The following is a 23,406-nucleotide window of genomic DNA, read 5'->3' as shown; positions in this document are numbered from 1 at the left end:
TGCCACCTTCTACTGCACAGAAACAACCCTAGCCAGGAAGGCTACAAAAGCCTCCAGTAACCATGACCAGCTGGGGCAAGGTTCCCAGGGAGGCAGGTGAACTCACAGGAACTAGCCTATAATGCACTCAGAAAATATGTTAGTAATCAAGCCATAGAAACTTGCTCAAGCAAATACATTCTGTTTTGGGCTTCAGATATATTCTCATCCATATGCTCTAGTTTGGCTTACTCCAGCCCCACTGACAGTGGGGACATGCAATGGGGCCAAGGGCTGCTGCCAAATTCCAGAGGACTCCAGACAGCTCCAGAAACAACCCCCTCAAGTGTGATTGTTGGAAGGCCAGGGGATTTCACAGATAAAAGGGTAAAAAGATAAGGCAAAAATAGTCATCTATTAACATGTTAAAAAAATATCTCTTTTCTGGTGTTATTTCCTCATAATTCATCTAGTGTGGTAGATTAAAGAAGGCCAGAGTTCTTTGAAGCTTTTCCCACCAGAAGGCAGTCTTTTGCCCAACCCCTTGAATCTATGCTGGCTTCTGGCTTGCACTGACAAACAGAATAAGGCTGAAGTCATACTGAGTGAGTTCCAGAGCCTGGGTCTTATGTTTGTAGCTTCCATCTTTGCCTTTTTGGAACTGTCCTGAGATCTTTATGCCATGAAGAAGTCAGAAATGAAAGACTACGTGGGAAGAGAGGCCCAGCTGTGCTAGATGAGCCCACCCCCAGCTGACCTGCCAGCTGAATAAAGCTGCTTGAGGAAGACTTGGAGAGACCACAAGAATGGCCTAGTCAAATCCCTGAATTGTGAGAACTCTTTGGGGTGATTTGCAACACAGTGATTGGTAATAAAAAAAAAAAAAAGAAAACCCTCACCAAATCTCTGTACATTCTAGCATTGTCTTTTTTGTTCATAACATGCTTCATTTTGTAAAAATTAAAACAGATAAAAGGGTCTTCCATAAGGGTAGGAGAATTTCCAACTCCTTTATTTGGCCAAGTTAATATAACTCAGGTCTTAGGCAAAATGATTTTTTTTTTCTATTTTGTATATAAGGGGAGAGAAAAACAGATAATTATGACTGATGGACAAGATGAAAGAGGAACCTATTGCTACAATCTAGACTGTTTCTAGAATCATTATATATTCTGATTACTCAGGCTATTAAAAAAAATGTAGTTGGGACATCTGTGCTCCAAATAGGAGGAAATGTTTCTGCAATAAGGACATACATTTCAAGGATGCTCTTTCAAAGCTTTCTTGCAATGTTTTTTCTTTAGGTTCAGGGATGGCTCCTTCCCTTTCTCCCTGTACTTATCCTATGAGAATTGTTCCTCTCTGCTTTTCTGCCAGAATATCCTGTCCTACTTGAGTCACTTCTAATTTTTACTACTCATATTAAGTTATTTGGAGAACATCTGGAGGCTGCAAGAGTCCTAATTATGCTATATTTTCAGATACATTCCACCTAATAAACTAAACAAAAAAACAAGAACATAAAAAGCAAAAGCAGTGCTGTCCCTTTGTCTTTGTTTGGAGACAATGTCAACAGCAATGATCTCTAAACTCCTTTGATTATATGTCCCACCGTAAAAAAATTTTGAGCTCACATCATCAGTACATATACATTTATTTATAAATTATACACATTTATTATGGTACTAATATACTGTATACTTTTTTTGGGGGGGGCATGGTCCGGAAATCGAACTAAGGTGTCCTGCATGGAAGATGAGCATTCTACCACTGAACTGCCCATGTACCCTATACTGTATACTTTTTTAAAAAATATTAATTACCATCTATTTTCAGCACCCTATACTGTATACTTTTAAAAACATAAAAAGAAAACAATTAATAAAGATGAGATAAAAATGAAACAAATAAAATTCTTAAATGTCCTCCTAATCATGATGGCTTCAAACTATTAGCTAATATCTCAAGGCACATATATATACACACACACACTTAGGGCAAGGTTCATGTTGATAATGGATATAAATCTATATTCCAAATAATGTTCTTGACAAGTTTAAGTTCTTTTGCTAATTTCCAGTCATATCTGATTACAATGTTATTACTCATTAGATAACATCATCATGTGACTGATGAGCCCTACTGGAAGAAAGAAAATGTCAATTCTGCCATTTTTTCATTGCTTATATTTTCAATTCTTGGTTTTCTTTTTAAAAGCCATTTAACCACTTTGTGAAGGTAAGATATATAACCCATAAATTCACTTCACGAGGCACATAAGAACTGTAATATGTTATAAGATGCTGAAAATGAAAGAATGGCAGGGGGCATCAAGGTTGGTCCCTCTTTGTTGTAGAACCCTTGGGGGTTTCCTTAGGGTACCACCCACTTGACAAGTGATTGACAAATGGCCCAAAGGAGGGCTCCCGTATTATCTCGTACATTAAAGAGCAGAAAAACTTAAATTGTTTTGTTTAAAAAAGTGTAAGTAAACAGTCTCATATTTTCCTTCCATGCTCCCATATATTGCTTATATACTCCCTGGAGCAGACACATCCCACACTGAAAAGTTATTGTGCTGGGTTTAATCTGTTATGTACCACAGAAAAGACCATGTTCTTTTTTTTAATTTTTAATCTTTTTAATGAGATATCTTCAATATATACCCTAGATTCAAATTATACAATCAATGGCTCCTGATATCATCATATAATTGTGTATCCATCAACATGATCATTTTTAGAACACTTGCATCACTCCAGAAAAAGAAATAAAAAGAAAAAACCCATACATCCCATACTCCTTTCCTCTCCCTCTCTTTGACCATTAGTATTGCAATCTATCCAATTTTTTTACCCCCCCACATTGTTTATTATTTTTTTTACTCATCTGTCCATACCCAGGATAAATCAGCCACAAGGTTTTTATAATCAACTGGTCACTGCTATAGTTATGCACTCGTCTTCAAGAATCAAGGCTACTGGAATGTAGTTCAACAGTTTCAGGTACTTTCCTCTAGTCACTTCAATACACTATAAACTAAGGGTTATCTATATAATGTGTAAGAATAACCTCCAGGAAAACCTCTTGCTTCTGTTTGAAATCTCCCAGCCACTGAAACTTTATCTTGTCTCATTTCTCTCTTCCCCCTTTTGGTCAAGAAGGCTTTTTTGGATTAAAATGCTAGGTCCCAGCTCATCCCCAGGAGTCATGTCCCAAGTTGCCAGGGAAATTTACACTTTTAGGAGTTATGTCCCATATAGAGGGGGAGGGCAGTGAGTTTATCTGCCAAAGTGGCTTAGAGAGAGAGGCCACATCTGAGCAACAAAAGAGGTTCTCTGGGGGAGATTCTTAGGCATACTTATAAGTAGGCTTAGCATCTCCTTTGTAGGAATAAGTTTCATAGGGGCAAGCAACAAGATTGAGAGCTCTGCCTATTGAATTGGTTGTCCATACTGCTTGAGAAAATATCAGGAATTCCCCAGATGGGGAAGTTTAATATTTCCTCCCAGTCCCCCAAGGGGACTTTGCAAATACTTTTTATTCTCTGCCCAAATTACTCTGAGATGTATTGGAGCATCACATTAACCTGCACAAACCAATAAGATCTCATACTCTATTCAAGATTTCATGTAATTATGGTGTTTGAATAAACTGACCATACAAGTTAAATTAGATAATGTGCTATCCAAAATATAAATTTTGCACCAAATAAAGATCTCTTCCTTTGGTCTCATATACAAGTTGAAGGTTTAAAATATAGACCATATCATCCTAATCACCCTATATTCTGATCTACCTTATTCCTATCCAGATCAGCTTCATTCATATCTCTACTTGAAGTCTGATTACTTTTTCAACTTTTTAAACAGTTGTCATATGGGCTAATACTGATTTTCATAGCTTCAGAGCTCCAATTCTGAATCTCAGGTATCACATAAATATCTGAAGTTTCAGGGAACAACCAGATTATACAAAAATAGCTCAGTATCTCAGAATTTAGAAATAACTGTTACAACTCCTAAATATATGTGACTGCTGTAAGAGTTTACAATCTAGGACTCGTTACTATAGGCTCCAACCAGATAACCCATGCTCTCGACTTCACTTCTCCTAGTTTGTATATTATAGCTAGTTCATATGAGTGAGGCATGATAATATTTGTTTATTCATGTCTGACACATCATTAAAGATACCATCCTCAAGGTTCATTCACTTAGTTGCATGCCTCACAACTTCATTCCCTCTTGCAGCCACTCAGTAGTCCTTTGTCTGTATACACCAAAGTTTCCACGTTCATTACTTAGTTGTTATAGTCTTTGGTCACCTCTATCCGTTGCAAATCGAGAACACTGCCACCATAAACACCAGTGTGCAAAAAAGATCATGTTCTTTTAATCCATTCTTGTGGGGGAAGACCTGTTGTGTGTGGGGCCTTTTGGTTATGTTGTTTCAATTGAGATGTGAGCCACCCAATTCAAGGTGGATCTTAATCCTTTACTGGAGTCTTTTGTGAGAGGATAAAAGGTAGAGACATTTGGAGAGAACTTAGAGAGAAATGCCCCAGAAATGCTAAGAAATGACCCAAAGGAGCTGAGAGAAAGCCACTGAAACCAGAGGCTAAACCTGAGAGAGAAGGACCAGCAGACTCCAGCCAGGTGCCTTCCCATGGGACATAGGAACCCAAGATGCCATCTGCCTGTACTCAGAGAAGGTATCTGTTCTAGTTTGCTAGCTGCCAAAATGCAATATACCAGAAACAGAATGGCTTTTAAAAAAGGGAATTTAGTAAGTTGCTAGTTTACAGTTCTAAGGCCGAGAAAATGTTCCAATTAAAATAAGTCTATAGAAATGTCCAATCAAGGGCATCCATCTAGGGAAAGATATCTTGGTTCAAGAAGGCCTATAAATTTCAGGGTTTCTTTCTCAAGTGGAAGGGCACATGGCGAACACAGTCAGAGTATCTCTCTCATCTGGAAAGGCACAATGGTGAACACGGTCAGCGTTCCTCTCTCATTTAGAAGGGCATATGCAAGTATGGCATCATCTGTTAGCTTCTTTTCCTGGCTTCCTGCTTCATGAAGCTCTCTGGGAGGCATGTTCCTTCTTTATCTACAAAGGTCACTGGCTCATGGACTCTGCTTCTCATGGCTATGTTGTTATGCTCTGCTCTCTCTGAATCAGTTATTCTCCAAAATGTTTCCTCGGGACTCCAGAAACTTATCAAGACCCACCCAAATGGGTGGAGACATGTTGTCACCTAATCCAGCTTAACAATCACTCTTGATTAAATCATATCTCCAGGGAGATGATCTGATAACAGTTTCAAACATACAGTATTGAATAGGGATTATTCTGGCTTTATGAAATGGGATTTAGATTAAAACATGGCTTTTCAAGGGTACATACATCCTTTCAAACTAGCACAATATCTATTATGGTCAGGTGCATGTGTCAGCTTGGCCAGGTGATAGGTCCGAGTTGTCTGGTTGAGCAAACACTGGCCTACCTGTTGCTGTGAGGACATTCCATGGACTTAAATCATGAGCACTTTGGCTGTATCCACAGTTAATTATATCTGCAGTTGACTAAGAGGACTTCTGCAATGAGTGATGCTTATCTAATCACCTGAAGGCTTTTAAGATGAATTCAGAAGAGACAATCTCTCTTTCTGCTTCAGCCAGCCAGCCTCTCCTGAGGAGTTCGTTGAGAATCTTCATTGGAGCTGCCAGTTCACAGCCTACCCTATAGATTTTTGACTTTTAACCTTCTCATGGTTGCATGAGGCACTTTTATAAATTTTGTATTTGCAGATATCTCCTGTTGGTTCTGTTTCTCTAGAGAACCCTGACTAATACAGTATCATCCTGTTGATGCCTTAACATTTTCATGGCTTAGAATTGTAAATTTGTGAACTAATATATGCTTATTGTAAAAGCCAATCCATTTCTGGTATATTGCAGTCTGGCAGCTTTAGCAAACTGAAGCAATTATCTAAAGAAGAGAACAGTAACATGAATCTTAATTGCACAGTTTGAATTCCCTATGAGTGAAAGGAGGACAATATCTAAGGATTTTTTTTTTCTTGTTTCTTGAGGTGGTGAAGAATGAGGATTCATTTTAAGGCAATAAAGCCTAGTGATTGTGGGCCTTGATGTCACACAAATGTGGGTTCACATATTAATTCTACTACTTATGAATAAAGACATGAACCCCAGAGATTATGAAGATTGTATGACATAATGTAAAGAGCTTGGCATATAATATTTTTACTATTATTATTAATCTGTCTTAGAAAGATGTTGAGCTTCTTGAAAGAAGACATCATCTATATGAGCAATCAGGAGTTGGAAGGTGGTTAATAGAAAAATATGTGAAGTACAACTGATCTCAGAACACTAATTTACATTCCTAGTTAACACTATGAAAGTCCTAGAAGAATTGGAACACCCAGAACTCTTTTAAAGTGTTCAAAGGCAGCAGAAGGTATAAGCAACTAACCAGATCATTTGTTATTTCTGTGAACTATGTCCAGCTAAAGCTTTGGTAGGTCTTAACTACAGCTATTCTGTAAACCTGCTTTAATCCAGACAGAATCCTTGGTGTAGCAGGTTGGAGTGGTCTAGAACTACTCAGGGCTCTGGAGTTAGATAGTCTGTCATTTTTGTCATAGTTTTTACTAAAGCCCCAATGCAGGAGCCTCTTAGTTTCCACAATTCTTGATATACTGAAGTACAAATATATAAAGTCATTGAATGAGAGCTGGAAGATTAACCTTAAATTTCATTGTGGCACTGAATAAATACAACCTTACCCTATGCTTGAATTCAAAGGCTGCATGGGTTCCAGAAAGCAGTGAAACTTAAGGCTCAAAGTCTAATTTCAAATGAAATACACCAAAGACCCCTGGCCAGTGAAATTAAATTATCAGGCAGAATGGCCCAGCTATCACCATGAAGGACAGAGGAAGTAGGTGGAGGATAACAACTGGAGGAGGCCTAGACATTCTCCACTGAGTAATACTATAGGCAAGTACAGCAGCAAAATGAGTCAGAGAGGAAAAGGGTTTAAAGGGGAGAAGGAGCAGAAGAAACAACTACCAATTGTCAAGAAATCATGGTATGCCAGGTACTGTACCAGGTATTGTGCATATATTAGTTGACCACATGCTTAAAGCAATCCTATGAAGGATTTATAATAGAGAGCACAGTTGGTGATATTAAGTACCTTGTCCAAGGCCTGGCCTGAAGCCCATACTCTCCTGTTCAGTTATACTGGTGCTGAGGAAGAGAAATAAGGCAGGAAAGGAGCATTAGATGTCAGTCTTACCCCCATGTTCCATGAGCAGAGGTGAGACAGAGGCGAGAAAGTCTGAACATGGAGCTGAGAGAGAGCACTTGGCTTACAGGAGTGGGAAGTGGTGGGAGGAGTTTCCAGCCACTGGTGGCACTTGTGGCAGCCATCTGTTTGTATGTGACCCAAGCTCTGTTTCCTGGAGTGAAGCAGATACAGCAGTATATGCAAAATTGTCTTGTGGGGGAGTTTCCTTAGCACATTTCCAAGATTTCTGTGAAAAGCTTAAAGGCTGTTGGCTTGAGTGAATGCGTTAATTGGGCTTGTGACACCTTTAAACAAATAATAATATAGTGGATTTTCAATCATACTCTCTCTTTTAGAAGCAGACATGACAGAAGTTCTGAATATCTCTCTTTGGGTAAAGCTTGAGCAATTCTTTTCCTTCATATAGCTAATCCTAAAGGACAGTCCTTAGTTTTAGTGTATGAAGACCATGATGTTATTTTGGTGCTTACAAGAATTATCATTATCTTAAAATTTCAATTTTTGGTGAAAATTTCTTGGTATACAATCTTTTTCAATATCTTGATATCACTATTTTAAAACTTTCTCCATAAAAAGTTAAAATCTTGGCATCACACTTCTTGAGTCGAGTTCTATATGTGCCTAAAAATTGTTTTAGGACTCCTGGACAAGATGGACATGCCCTCTGTACTGCCAAGGAGAGAGTTTCCAATGGAGGAGGAAATGTGGCCATTTTATTCTGTTCTTCTCTTCAGGCTACCTTGCTTAAATCTCCAGGGGATTATTTATTATAGTTGAAGATAAAAGACTTGACCTTAAATATAAAACAGCCCTACTCTATGAGTGTACCCAAGATAAAGTCTGGAACAAAGGTAAATACCTAAAATTATGTGTTATAGAGCATGTCCATACTTGGGTAAAGTATACAGATCTTTTAAAAATAATCCTTTCTGAACCATAGGTAGCAGAATGTTTGTTAAACTTAAACTAGTTAAAATCCTCAATAATGAGCTATATACAAAAAGAGATGTTGTTTGAATTAGCAGCTCTCCTCCAGGTGTCAGTTCAGGCTAATGACTTTATCATTTTCCTTTCAGGAAGCTTCTCATATAGGATAGTATATATTTGCAGAAAGCCCCACTTACATAGCTTATCACCACCCTGACTGAACTCCTATAATATAATCCTGATAACACCGTACCTTGTCTTCTAACTCCATCAGGTTTCATAATAATACCTCATCTGTGCCATACACTGTGTGTTTTAGCAGAATAGGCTTCCAAAGAGATATAGAATATACATATATGAGAAAATAAAAAGAATGAAAAAGAAGAGGTGAAAACCCCAATTGCAATTAAAAATACAATAGTCCTCCACTGCATGTCCCAACACTAGTTAACACAGACATTTCCAATAACTTTAATCTTTCAGTGGCGATTGCTGAAAAAAGAAATAAAGTTTGCGTTTCTTAAAAGACAAGAGGGAAGAAAATGACTTGTCATATCTGACTGGTTTGGAAATATAAAATCCAATTCTGAAGAAGCAGAGATAAGAGAAGTGCTGTGGAAGTGCCATCAGCTTAGCAAACACTAAATAATGAACAATGCAGAGACTGTCCAGCATGATAAAATACTCTATTAGAGGCCTGTTTTTAAATGAGTGATAATTGTGGCACATCCACAGTGAAAGGTTATTGAATTTTTATCTGTAGCAAGAAGCTTTTGACAGACTTGCTGAAAAGTCACCTACAAATAGTACTTTCCTTAGATGAATTTGACCAAAGGGGTTTTCCAACATTTAACATCTTTCTGACATTTACAGGATTTTTGCTTCTTTTAAGAATCTGATCAGATATTTTCGGTTTGTATAAAGACACTTAGGTTTTTCATCAGACTTATCAAAAAGTCCTCGTTATTCTTCCTTTCATAAAAATTGGATTAAGTTGTTAGTTAAAAACTTCAGGCAAATCCATTGAGGATTCAAAGACCAGAGCATAAAGATGTCATACACAGAATTAACTGCCCTTAATAAGCAAGACTGTACCTTGGAGACCTACATCTGATATATACTAATACCTGCACCTCATATGGAAAAGAAAGTCTTTTTCATTGTTATTGTATAATTTACTGTGCTGAATTTAGGATAATATAGTAAAGCAGAAACTTATCCTGAACACATGACTACCAAATTTGGTTCTAAACAGATTCTTTCGAGGGCTACAGCTTTTAAGCTTTAGCTTCTTAAAGTGGATGAAATAATGTGAAGATCATTTTCCCCCACTCCTCCTCTTAGAGCATTTTTCAACACCTTTCATATCAGCAGTGTAGCATGGTTACATTTATCTCACTGCTGTAATTTTGTGAGGCTGCCGAAGAGAAGCATTGTCTCTGTGGGGAAACGCTGGTCTGGTATACAGAGACACACTTGTAACAGATGATTGTGTTGCATTTCTGGACACTGGTCCACACTCTGAGGACAGTTGGGTTTAATCTAGATTCTGTCACTGACTCATTTTTGACCTTAGGCAAATGGCCAAACCTTTGTGTTTCATGTTCTTTCTTTGTAAAACCAAGAGAATAAAGGCTGGCCTGTCAACTACAGTTTGAGGCAGGATATTGGATTGTGCCAGCTTGAAAGGAACATATACACCCTAGAAAAGCCACGTTTTAATCCTAATCCCATTTTGTAAAGGCAGCTGTTTCTTCTGATCCCTATTCAGTACTGTATGTTTGAAACTTTAGATGATCTCTGTGGAGATATGACTCAATCAAGAGCGGTTGTTAAACTAGACTAGGTGGAGAGGTGTCTCCACCCATTCCAGGTGGGTCTTGATTAGTTTACTGGAATCCTATAAAAGAGAAAACATTTTGAAGAAAGCAAGAGGTTCTCAGAGAGCAGAACAATATAGCCATGAGAAGCAGAGAGTCCACCAGCCAGCGACCTTTGAGGATGAAGAAGGAAAACATCTCCCGGCATGCTTCATGAAACAGGAAGCCAGGAGAGAAAGCTAGCAGATGATGCCATGTTTGCCATGTGCATTTCCAGATGAGAGAGAAACTCTGACTGTGTTCACCATGGGTCTCCTCAGATGAGAGAGAAACCCTGAACCTCACTGGTATCTTTCCCTGGATGCCTTAGATTGGACATTTCTATAGACTGTTTTAATTGGAACATTTTCTCGGCCTTAGAACTGTAAACTAGCAATGTATTAAATACCCCTTCTGAAAAGCCATGCTGTTTCTGCTATATTGTATACTGGCAGCCAGTAAATTAGAACATGGATTAAGAATGAGTGATTTTGAAGGTCTCTGAAAGCATGAAATGCAATCTAAATGCTAAGGCCATTATCATCATCATGATCCTTTGGAGCTGTCACATGCACGCACACATACTACCCCTTGGCTGTACATTCCTTGGGCTGGCAGTGTGGGAAGGGTCTTTATGTACTATTGATTACTAAGTAAGCTGTCTGAGAAAGCATATCCAGTTGACATTTAGAAAATTTTTCTAAATTCAATCCCACAAAATAACAGTGATTTCTTCCAGTAAATCTAGGCCAGGCTTCCATTCTCTCTCTAGTTTCACTGTCAAGATTCATCTCTCCTCACAAGCTACATGTTGTAGCATACCTAAACTTAGTTTCATGGGTGAAAAAATTAAATGACACACACTTTCTATAGAATGGAGTTAAAATATGTTATGGTTTCACATTGGTTAGTGGGCTTATCTCATGGGTAAAGCACCCAATTAGCTGTGGGCTTTCCTAGATAAGAGCTTAGATTTAATAGTACAATCAGTGCCTTCAGGTGCAATCTTTCACTGCTTTTCATTGTAAGATGATTTTCTTTCTGGCAGCCAAATCAGTTCCGCAGATTTCTTGTTCAAGTTATGCTGCTATAGTAGCCACTTCTCCAGACTGCTCTTCAGGGTAATTCTGCATTTCAGCCCTATTTTGCTTTCTGACGTTTTCTTGTCTCCTGCCTTTCCCAGAGATTTTCATTTATATTTTTTCTTCCTGTTTCCATTTCATAGTTTTGCTTGAAGATAAAATCAATTCAGTGGGAAGCTTCCAGCTACTACACTGAAGCTTACATGATATTATCATATTTTAATAAAATATTTCCCTTATGGATACAAATGTTGGCATTTTCAAAGAACAGCCTTCGTAATTCTTTATGGATACTTAGAAGTCCATAATTACATTGAAATGCCTACAGCACTAGCCTTCTGTAGCTCCGCAACTGATAAACACGTCCTTCTGGAGGGAGGTAGGGGATTGCTTTTTTAATCCCATAGTACTCAGCACAGGACAATGAAGTCTACAGATGACCAACTGATTGACAGGAAGGGAATTATGTTTGGATCTGGCATGTTTTTCAATAGCTGAGCCCTCTTTTCAGTTTTGAAGAACAAAGAGGTGGCCCTTTTCAGACTAAACCCTGGCTTATTAGATGGGCACTGTTAGAGACAACTCTCAGATTCAAATCCATTTTTAGACATATTCCCATGCTTTTGCTACATTTGGGCACTATGGTAGAGAGCCATGATTTACTAGAAATGATTCAGGAGCGTAGATATTAACACAATTTTAAAAGCAACCACAAGATTTGAAGAGACAGAAGATAAGCCTGCCTAAAGGGGCAGGAGAAAGGTGAACACCAGGTGCTAGAGAAGGAGCTCAATGAGTGGGAGAGCTCTAGTGATAAAACTCATTGTAGTAATTCCAGGAACTCCATAATGAATACCTACTAAGTGTCAGCTATGGGTGAGAACTTCAATTTCATCATCTCGTTTGATGGTTACAGCAATCCAGAGAAGACCAATGCTCAGAAGGGCTAAATCATTTTCCTATGATTTCCTATGGTGGTGCAATAATTTGCCTGATTTGTTCCCAAGTCTTCCTGACTTCAAGGTCAGATATGTGTAATATGCTTTCTAGAATAAGGAAGAAGCAGAGAAAAGATTCTATCAGTTAAAAGAAAAATGTTTCTTGACGATGATTGAAAAATGATATAGCTTTCACAATGTGACTCTGTGATTGTGAAAACCTTGTGTCTGATGCTCCTTTTATCTACCATATCAACAGAAGAGTAGAACATATGGAATAAAAATAAATAATAGGGGGAACAAATGTTAAAATAAATTTAGTTTGAAATGCTAGTGATGAATGAAAGCGAGGGGTAAGGGGTATGGTATGTATAATCTTTTTTTTCTCTGTTATCATTTTATTTCTTTTTCTGTTGTCTTTTTATTTCTTTTTCTAAATCGATGCAAATGTTCTAAGAAATGATGAATATGCAACTATGTGATGATATTAAGAATTACTGATATATATGTAGAATGGAATGATATCTTAATGTTTTGTTTGTTTGTTGTTAATTTTTTAAATTAATAAATAAAAGAAAAAAAAAAGAAGACATCAGGTGACCATAAAGAAGAATTTGAAAACATACAAAAAAAAGTAACAGATCTTATGGGAAAAGAAAGATGTAAAACATGAAACAAAAAGCACAAGAGACATACAATAGCAGATGTAAAGAGGCAGAAGGAACAAAAAAAAGAAAAATGCTGGTGGGTGAAGACAGGCAAAGATGACAGAACTTATGCACCATTGGAGGGTATTCAAGGAGAAGAAATGGAGAATAGAGTTGAAATGTTTAAAAAAAAGGGAGTAAATCTTCTGTATCATCTTTTAAGATGTGCTTAGAACAGAGACACAGAGGAGCCTGCACTGGGAACAGCCTGAAAGTTGGATGATAATCAACGGATAACTAATAGTACATTAATATGGAGAAGAGACTAAAGAGATCTATATGTTTTTCCTTATAAAATAAGAGTAACCAGCAACTCCATTGCTAATAACATGGGTTTCAGAAGAGTCCTAAACAATCAGCTGAACACTGAGCACAGAGACTTTCCACACAATTCTTTCTTCATTACAATAAATTTCAATGAATTTTGTAAATAACAATGGAGAACAACTAAGATTAAAAATGAACAAAACCGAACCATCATATATTATCATTTCATGTTTTTATTCCTGCAAAGCATATGATTAGTTGTGAAATTGGTTACAACACTGAAATATATTTGGACTTTATGGAAATATTCATAAAGGTTCATACAATAGTACAAGTAGTACTAGTTAAAGATTAAAACAAGTCAGAGTTGGACAGTGGGCAGGAAAATCACGAACAAAATAGAATACCAATGGTAATATAATGTTCTCAGTAAACAATATGATCATGAAATTAAGCACCGGCAATATATTTGGAAGATATCATCTATAAAGGAAGAAGAATGATATGGCTGGAACCGCAGAATTAGAGTCAGCTTAAGAAAATGATAATTAATATTAAGACCAAATATTGATTAAGATAATAGAAAGCCTAATCTAGGAAAAATGATTAGAGAAACTAAATATGTAGAACTAGGCTAAGCAATAGCTGAGGAGGAGCCAGCTGATAACAGTCTACAAATATTTGAAACTTGTAAATACCAAAGAAGGGGAGAAATTACCATGCAAGGAGTCTTAATTAAAAATAATCAGATGAAATTATGACAGGGAAAATTTGGCTTAATGGTTTGACAAAAGCAAAGCTGAAAGAAGACAGTTTCCCATGAGATCTTGGCTAGGGATATATATATATATATTGGCTTAATGGTTTGACAAAAGCAAAGCTGAAAGAAGACAGAAGAAATTACACATTTATTGAAAACAAAAGCACCTTTTGATTGTGGTAATTAAAAGAGGTTATAAATTTATGTAATATGTTTTAAAATCATATATTATATGGATAGCTTATGGGATATTTTAATTTTCAACCATGTCAAGGCAGAAAAATAAATAGCAGAGGCTCTACATTTTATCTCTCATTTACCATTAAGGCACAAAGACCCATGATAGTGAGCACCAGTATGGAAAAATTCATAGTCAATCTTCTTGAAAATATTATAGTCAGTACACCACACAACCAGATACTTGGGGAATGGGGATGGACAGACAGCTGGACTTCTTCCATCTTATTTTTCATTTATATAATTGACTGTAAACACTTCCACATTCATTCACTTAAGTTTGGCATTCACAGCCCTTTGTGTTAGGAGAGAACACTAGTTTCTTGCGCCCATCTCATTTAGCTGGCTTGAAACAGGAAGATGAACTTTTTCACTTTTAATCGGATTTGTGGGTCAATTAGGCTAACTAATGACTGCTAAGCAGAACTGGACTGTTGTCCTGACTCAGGACATGAAGAGCAAATCTCTGTGCCTGGTATACTTGTCCATAAGATAGGAAATCATATTTTTCCCAAGCTTCTGAGAACAGAACTAGTAAAGTAATTACAAAGTATTTCCCAAAGTATTTCCCAAACATAAAGAACTACAGAAATTAAAGAAGAAAATTTGGGGGCTCGAAATCAGTGGTTCTTAACCCTGATGGATTTTTGAAATCAACTGGAGAGGTGTTAAAAAACATAGCTGGGCATCTCCCCAAGAGTATGTGGCTGAAAGCTCAATAGGTAATTCTAATGTGAGCCAAAGCTGAGAACCATTCCTTTAAAATAACGGTTCTCAGTTTCTGATTTGATTTGTTTGGGGTAAGCCAGGATCACATCTTGGAACAATTATCAAAACCTCTGGGGGTGGAACTGAGCATCAGTACTTTTTAAAGTGTCCCTACTGATTACAGTGTGCAGCAAAGGTAGGAAACTGCTACTCTAAAAGGGTATTTCCCAGGAAGCAAGCTTTATTTGCAAACAGGTTTTAACTCAAAATCTACATTGACTTAATGGAAATGGGTTAAAAATAAGAATTTGTTTTTAGTGAAGAAAATTCAGATAAACTTTTCATCTCAGCATGATTTTGTCTGAAGTCAATATGTTTGTGTATGTGTACATTTATTAAGGCTTGTTTAGTGCATGTAGCAACTAAGAAAGAACTGCAGGTCCCAATCAAGGGGCATGGGGTAGGAAATACAGCTCCTCCCACACACAAAGCCTTTCAGACTCACAAGACTATAATCAATATCAATTGTATAATTCTTTAAAATGGACAACCATTTTTTAAAAGCCGCTATTCAACTCCACCAACATTGGGCTTATAATAGATGTATTTATTATAATAAACAGTAGCCATTAGAAAGATAAACAGGCAAAAGTAATTTGTGATGGGAACATGGAGAGTCAATCTACCATTCAGAAGGAACTGCCTAGAAAGGACTACGTGAATTGGAGGCACAAAAAAATCAATCCCAGAACATCATCACTGATAAGTCATGTTGATAGCATGTATCCTTGATATGATGTGATAAGAACAGCATTTTACCTCTGTGGTTTTCCTTTCCAAAACCCATAAACTCAGCCTAATCATAAGAAAAACTTTGGGCAAACTCATATTGAAATACCTGACCAAGACTCTTCAAAACTAACAGGGTCATCAAAAACAATGAAATTCTGAGAAATTATCACAGCCAAGAGGGACCTAAAGAAACGACAACTAAATGTAAGGTGTAAAGCGGATCCCTGGAACAGAGAAATGACATCAGTTAAGAACTAAGGAAATGTGAATAAAGTATGGGCTTTAGTTAATAATACTGCATATTGTTCATTAGCTGTGAAAAGCATTTCATAATAATGTAAGATGCTGATAATAGGGGAAACTGGGTGCAGGGTATATATGGATATATGGGAATTCTCTGTACTATATTTGCAACTTCACACTAAATCTAAACCTATTCTGAAAAAAAAAAGGGTTATTAGACAATCAGTCCTAGGAGTCCCACAACGAACACATTAGCATTCTTTGATGAACTGGAGTGTGGCATCTTGATATGAGTAGCTAGAATATTTGAGAATTATGAGAAACACTCAGTGACCAGAAAAGGGTCAGTACAGCAGCCGAATGTGAAACAAGTAAAAAGAAACCACAGTAATTTTACACTGGTTTATTTGAATACTTCTAAAAATAATTAAACAAATAATTAAATAACTGAATTGTAGCAGAAGTCATCTAGTGGTGTACAAAATTTCCAATAAAATGAAATTAAGTTCCTGCAATAGAACATTTTGCCTGTCCTTCACCTGACTACATTGGGAGAAATAAAAAATTCTGAACAAGTTATTGAAATACAAAATTTGACAGTGATTTTCAAGTTGTTTAATGAAAGAAGAGTCCTCTGAAATGCTCTGTGGCTGAAAATTCCAAAGATAAATAAGTTTTGGAAGTAATGAATTGCTGTAATTACCTTATTAACATATTAAAGATTTAAGACATTTTATGGTATGGGGTTGTATTTAATGATCTTTAACCAAATATTTCTGAAGTCTGTTTGATCACTAAACTGTTTTTCCTGTAGTGTCAATTATGATGGGTAGGAAGATTCTGGATACTGCTAGGCCTTACAGCATACCTCTCCATCAGTGCTTGGGTGCCACGACTTGGAGGCTAGCTGATTAAAGGAGTTATCCATGTACTGATAAAATTAAGTGGACATATCAATGCTAATGGATTAACGTTATTTTAAACCTTTATCAATGACGTAGGTGATGATCTACAACTCTGACAACTTTCTGGGATGATGGAAACAGTGTTTACTCTCTGCGCTGTCCAATACTCTGAGCACATGAAATACGGTTAATGCAACTGAGAAACTGAATTTTTAATTTTTACTTATTCTTAATTAATTTAAATTTAATTTTAAAAACCACACAAGGCTAGTAGCTGCTGCACAGGATGCTACAGCATCTAGAATATATTATACAATCTGATAAGATAGGAGTTTCTCACTTAGAAAACACTTGTAGAAAAAAACAGAATGACAAATTAGAGATATAGTTTATCACAACTAAGATAAGAATGGATGTGTGTAATAATCTTGTAAACTTGAAGTCTAGAAATTCTGGTTAGGCACAAGAAAATGAGGATCAGCAATGTTCATAAGTTAATTGTAGGCATTAAAGTGCCTCCATTAAAAAAACAAAAAAACAAAATGAAACAACCTCCCGGGATATTTTAATAGGAATATGGAAAGAAAGGATGAGCTAGTGGATATACAATCCTAGTACTGTACATAACGATGATGTAATAAACAGAGAAGTAAACTGAGAATTTAAAGACTTGCTTCTGGTCCCAGTTCAGACACAGACATGCAGTGTGACCATTCTGAGGCCCTCATAAGCAAAATAATGGAGTTGGACCACAAGACCTCTAAGACCCCTAGCAATAATTCTATTTAAGAAAGAAATAGATAAGTAATTGTATAACCAAATTCTGCAATTCTTGAAACTAATTCCAGGGACCTAAATCATGAGATTTATCTGTCCTGAAGTTGGAGGGATATTTATCCTTGTAGTTACGCAGGCTGGAAAAACATAAAGCATGCCTTTCTATTAATTTTTATTACCCATGAATGTGAGCTTGGCAAGGATTTTATTAATGGAAACCAAGTAGGCAGGGGTAAAAGGGAGGGCTCAAAGAACCTACTCTAGGGCTTACCTTCACAAAGGCTAATAGCCAAAATCACTGTGCAAGAGTGTGTGGGTGAATTTGGGTCTGATCTGGCCTCCTAAATTTGAGTACCCTTGACTCAGAGATTTCAGGCCAAAAGTCTTTAGGAACCAGAGATAGGCAGGTATGGAGCCAGGGAAATATTTTCACATAAATGAAAGTATTTTATAGAAAAAACATTCAATATTTAATTTCTGAAAAGAACAGAACAGGGGAAAGAGGTTTAAACTGAAGATGGCTTTAATTAAAAAAATGACCTCCTAGATGGTAAGGTTGCTTAAAGAGCTGAATATATAAGCAAGGGAACTGCAGACTCTTTAATCCTGGAGATTTTTTTTTTTACAAAATCTAAGACAGGGAAGAGGGCTCCTGAGTAAGTAATGCAGACAAAATAAGCTTTTGAGCTCCCAATTCTATGTAGTCTATTTTTAAAAGCAACACATCCTTAAAACAAAAGGATAAAATTAAAAAAAAATCATTAATGTTCAAAAGTGAAAACACTGTAACAATTTTTAAGTATATTACATTTTGTTCTGAGAATTTTCTTAACCATAACAATTAATTTTAGAGTCTCTATTTAGGATTCTTACAAACAGAAGCTATCTCAAAAAGCAGATATTATTTTGAGTCTTTTTCACAAGGTTGCAATTGCGACAAATGGGAGAAAATACATATAAATTAAATAAAGCCTGACTGCCCAACACTAGAAATGCTCCTGCTCTACTTCCTTGCATTGAAAGCATACCTTTTAAAGCACATCCGGAACATAAAGATGTTCTGGAGGTGAGGATGGGAGACAGAGATGGGGGTGGTGATAAAGACAGAAACAGACAAAAAGAAACAAAGAGACCCATCGGAGAAGATCAAGCTGAGTCAATCTGAGTCCTCTCTGGGACTATTTCCGGAGCTCTTGGCAAAAATGCTCTTTTTGTCTGGGATCAATAATCTTGGTGCCACTGGTGGTCAAGGTTGTTGCCATACGGAAAGCACTTAGTTGAGATTGGAAGCAATGAAGAGGAAACACTAAGAGAAAGACAGAGAAAGGGAGCAATTGTGTAAGCATGTCTGTGATCTGATGTCATCTTGTGAATGTCTGAATTCAGCCATACCTGAAGCCCTTGGACTTCCCAGGATTATGAGTCTTTTGCATTCTTTTTTTCTTTCAACTAGTCTTTGACTTTCAATTGAACAAATCTTAACAAGAACAGGAATAGGGAAGACTGAGATGGAGCAGGAATCCAGAAGAGATGGAGCAGGAATCATGGACCACAGAAGGGACAAAGGAAGAGCAGTGACTTTAGTGTAGTCAGGATCTATATGAGGTGAGGAGATCTCTTTAAATGTAAAGGAGATAGAGTAACATTTAGAAAAAAGTAAACAAGATCAAAGTCATCTTTGTAAAAATAGTCAGCTCTTACCTTCTGGGACAGCTAACCATACCCTGCACTAAAATGCAATATTTTCCTTAGTATGACATGAAATATTTCAGGTCATGAGAATCCTGCTGTGAAATCTGAGATTTTCTACTTTGAAAATAAATTGTTTGTCAACTTCCCCCCAACTCCACCAATTTAATTCCTTTGTAATTTAAATAAAATGGGGCATTTATCATACCAATCAGTTAACAGGATGTAGAACAAGAAATAAATTTACAATCTTATTTTCTTGATATCTTCTCATCCTGCTGTATATTCATGAGTACCAGATAAAAAATGATCTTTTTCTTCATGTTATTTAGTCTCCAGATTTGGGAAGACTTTCGTTGAAGTAATCACTTAGGTTTACTTTTCAGAAGAAGTTTTCCTCGTTCCCTTTCTGGAGTCACATAACATGGAGTAAAGCAACCCATTATCAGAGAATCCCCTGCTTTGTTCAAATTATAAACATCACTGCACATCTCTTTTGGGAATTCAAAGAACAGACAAGTGTGCGTGAGCTAGGCTCGTCAGCAGGATAAACCAAGTTTCCTTGATTCTTTGTTTTAGCAAAGGCACCATAAGTAATGATTATAGTTCACTTGGGTTTTATACTAATCTTCAAAATGCTGACAGTCACTTAAATCACTTACTGGGTTGAATATCACCCTGAAAGGAACAACGGAGAGGATACAATTTATATTACAAAATGGAACTGAGTACCGGAGACAAAATATCAACAGGCATGGTAGAAGAGAACTCTGTCAGAATAAAAGAGATGATTTAAGACATGAAGTAGATATCAACTGTATTTGGTACTCTTAGTGACATGAATGCAACACAAAAATTGTGCAATTATAAACTTGAGCATAACTCAGAGAGCATCTTTCTCTTTTGGGAAACAGTTGATGCCAGGTTATCCTGTGTGAATCCCTCAGTGGTTTGCTAGAGAGATTATGTACCGTCTTGTCCTGTGAAGCTCTTTTAGAATGAACAAAATAGAAATTTGGAATCCAGTGCCATTGGAAATAATAGAAACTATTATTAAATATTAGATACTGATGGCCTACCAAACAAGAGGACACTTTTCAATCACTTCTTATAAATTTACCCAAGCAGACCTGCATTTGCAAGAGCCAAAGGACACCAGGAAAAAAGCATCTAGTTCCTTTCCAGAGCTATTTATTTTACAATTATCAAAGGGAAAATTAGCTCCTTCTGATATTTTTGGGGAAGTGGGGGTGTGTCAAGGAGATAAAATTGACAATTTAGAGTACTCTTGTAATAGAATTTTCTAATACTAAATTATAATGTTGTAGAGACCTTTCAAGGCTACCTACTCTATGCAGAGTCTGCTTAGATGCAATACTGTGCCCAAACTTTGCTTAATAGATGGACACATTTTCTGTTCTTATGGATTTCTGAGAATAAACATGTATAATTTTATCATCTGATAAAAAGTAATATTATTTATAACAAAAAGTACAAAATAGAAATTAATATTTGAAGAAGATTTCTAAAGTGGATCATTTAAGCTCCCTCAGAAGCTCCACTCCTTCTGGCTTTTCTTGCTAGATACCCTTGGCTGTCAGGTTAGGTATATAGTTAGCATGAGACCATATAGTGAGCATTCAGAGGGTTTTTAGATTCTGGCTACGGGTCCTGTACTTCAGAGAATTATCTACTCCTGTGAATTTCATCCACAACCTTTCCATCTTGCAGCGGGAAATCATGGTGAACCAAGCAATAACTTGTCAAAGGACAGTGATAATAAATAACTCACTTTGACGTTCACGGCCCAAATAATGTAAACATGTTCCTTCTAATAATCTTTTAACAGGTAAACCTAATATTAAATTCAGCAGTGGTTAGTTTCTTTTTTTCTTCATTCAGTTATTTTGCTTTTTCTCTCCAGCTTCTTTCTCTGGAATTAATGCACTTTAATCTGTCTTTCTCCTTTATTCTTTCATCACATCATTTTTTTCTTTGCCTCTATGTTAACTACTTAATACAAACTTCTGAACTGACGTTTTTAAAGATGTATTTATTTTATACTCATTGAATAAAGTTTATATGCCCTAAAATTCTCAAATTATTTTTCTCTGAGCCATTGCTCCTTGATAGAAAAAGAGGTTACCCATTCTTACTTAACATTCTATTCCTTAATTCTTAGAAATCTACAATTGTTATCTCTCAGCTATCGCTTTCCATAAAAATTGTTCCCTTCAATCCTAGTACCTTTACTCACTTCTTCTATTCTCTTTTCAGATACTTTTTCGCCAGCTTTATATCAGTTAAAATGACAGTGTCAACCATATGCTCATCCCTGAGCTCTCAGACAGTCCCTGCCCTTGAGAGGTTGTTCTAAGGAGGAAAAAAAGTTTTGCTTTCTGATCTTGAGATGCACAATAGTAGTCCAAACTTAGATGATTTATATTTCTAAGGTTTAATATCAAGCTATGTTAATGTGGCTAATTCTTGGCTTTCCATGTCACACCCAGAGAACCTGAAGTTTGTTCCTTTTCCAGAATCACAAAGTATGAGTGCAGCAACATAAGCAATTCCATTATGGGTCTTCTGACACTTGTACACTCTTATATGGTGACACATAAATGTCTCACATTTCAAAAGAATGTACTCAGTGTAATTCTTCAGTTGTCCCCCACAATAACCATTCTGCTAGATACTTACTCTGGGATGTAGAGAGGTTGGAGAAAGCTGACTTTGTTCGACCTGCCAACCATTCCAGGCTTTCATGCATGTTGGCCAAGGCTTTGAGGTCACTGACATCACGTAGGATGTCTTGTGGAGGGATTAATTTATCGCCCAGGTTCCCTATAAGAACTTCAGACTCCTTGCCAAAGGCTGCCCTGAAAATAAAACAGAAATATACTTTATATACAGCACAAAAAATGTAGAGGTGGAAAACACTATCAAAGGCATGCCCAGCATAATGTTTATCATCATCACAGTTTTAGAGCATCCTAGTTTCCCCACATTTCAGTGTGTGAGAAAATCATTATGTGTCTGTTTAAAATTATTCTGGTACAGGAAAGAGAGTTTCTGAAGGAAGAAGGAAGTGACCCTAATGGTTGTACTTTCAACAGTGACCAGTATGGGCCTGACCTATAATGGTGACAGTTCCTGGAGATGACTCCTATGCCTCCTCCCCTATGGACTTTTTTCTTACCTCTTCTGCTATGATAGATGATGAACCATTAGGATGCTAAATATGTACATGGCTTGAAGTTTATTGTAATAAATAAGGCAAACAAGCTAATCTCGCAGTTAGAAAATGTTTTAAAATGTTCAAAAGCATGTTCTCTTTAAGAGAACAGTTCATAATTGAGAGGGATGACAGAGTTTATTCATTTATTCATTCAATCACTTGTTCCAGAAAGGATCTAAGGTGAATAAGTTATAAAGCATTCATCATTTGGAAAAGGAAACCAGTAAAATCAATGTCAGTACCATTTTACTAACTGGAAAGATATATAAACAGCCAGGTTTCATACAGAGCTGAGAGGCTTCATAACGTTTTGCTGGTGCTTGAAATATCAAGTTACATGGGGTTATAGAGGGATGGAGTTGGAAGGGACTCTCGAGACCTTATGATACAGTCAGATAAAGAAATAGAGTCTCTGAAAGGTTAACTGTTTTGCCCACATGACACATGAGTGGCAGAAGTGGGATTCAGGTTACCTAATTCCCACAGGCCTCTCCTTCTCAGAAAGGGGAAGAGAGGGCTGAAATCATAAAAGATGAATGAGAATGTTAGGGAGACAAATCAGGAAAGTTATACACAAGTGGGTAAGCAAAGCTGATTCTGAAGAAGGCTGAAACAGGCACCTGGAGAGTTTTCTATAAGTTCCAAGGCTTTTAAAAAGCAAAACATGATAAGTGAGAAGAAGCAAGGGCTATATTTAAGTAGAACAAGCGACATTAAATGTTGACTAGGCAGTGATTAATAACAGCTGACACATAGTCAGACTGATGCATAATTGACACATAGGCATTTGGTGCCCAGCACCACAGCAGCCCCTCAATGTTGAAAGAAACAACTGCTGTGAATTAAATGTTCATTAAAAAATGTTTATGCTACTAAGCAGTGACTTATAATTATGCTTATTTAAACAGAAGCTTGCTTCTTAAAAACAAATAAGAAAAGGTACAATTGATTGGCTAA

The 23,406-nt window shown here is 36.7% G+C and overlaps 1 protein-coding gene across 1 annotated transcript in view; it reads right to left on the bottom strand.

Annotated features, from left to right (window-relative positions):
• Positions 1 to 23,406, bottom strand: part of EXOC4 (exocyst complex component 4) — a 970,332-nt gene that overhangs the window by 101,736 nt on the left and 845,190 nt on the right. Inside the window, exon 14 of the mRNA XM_077136146.1 lies at positions 21,912 to 22,090. Within this exon, the coding sequence (XP_076992261.1) occupies positions 21,912 to 22,090 (179 nt within the window). The remainder of the gene's footprint in view (positions 1 to 21,911; positions 22,091 to 23,406) is intronic.

The sequence above is a fragment of the Tamandua tetradactyla genome, chromosome 1 (assembly GCF_023851605.1).
Source record: "Tamandua tetradactyla isolate mTamTet1 chromosome 1, mTamTet1.pri, whole genome shotgun sequence".
Lineage (NCBI taxonomy): Eukaryota > Metazoa > Chordata > Mammalia > Pilosa > Myrmecophagidae > Tamandua > Tamandua tetradactyla.
Note: the sequence above shows the minus strand (reverse complement) of the source record. Positions and strands in the feature narration are given on the sequence as shown.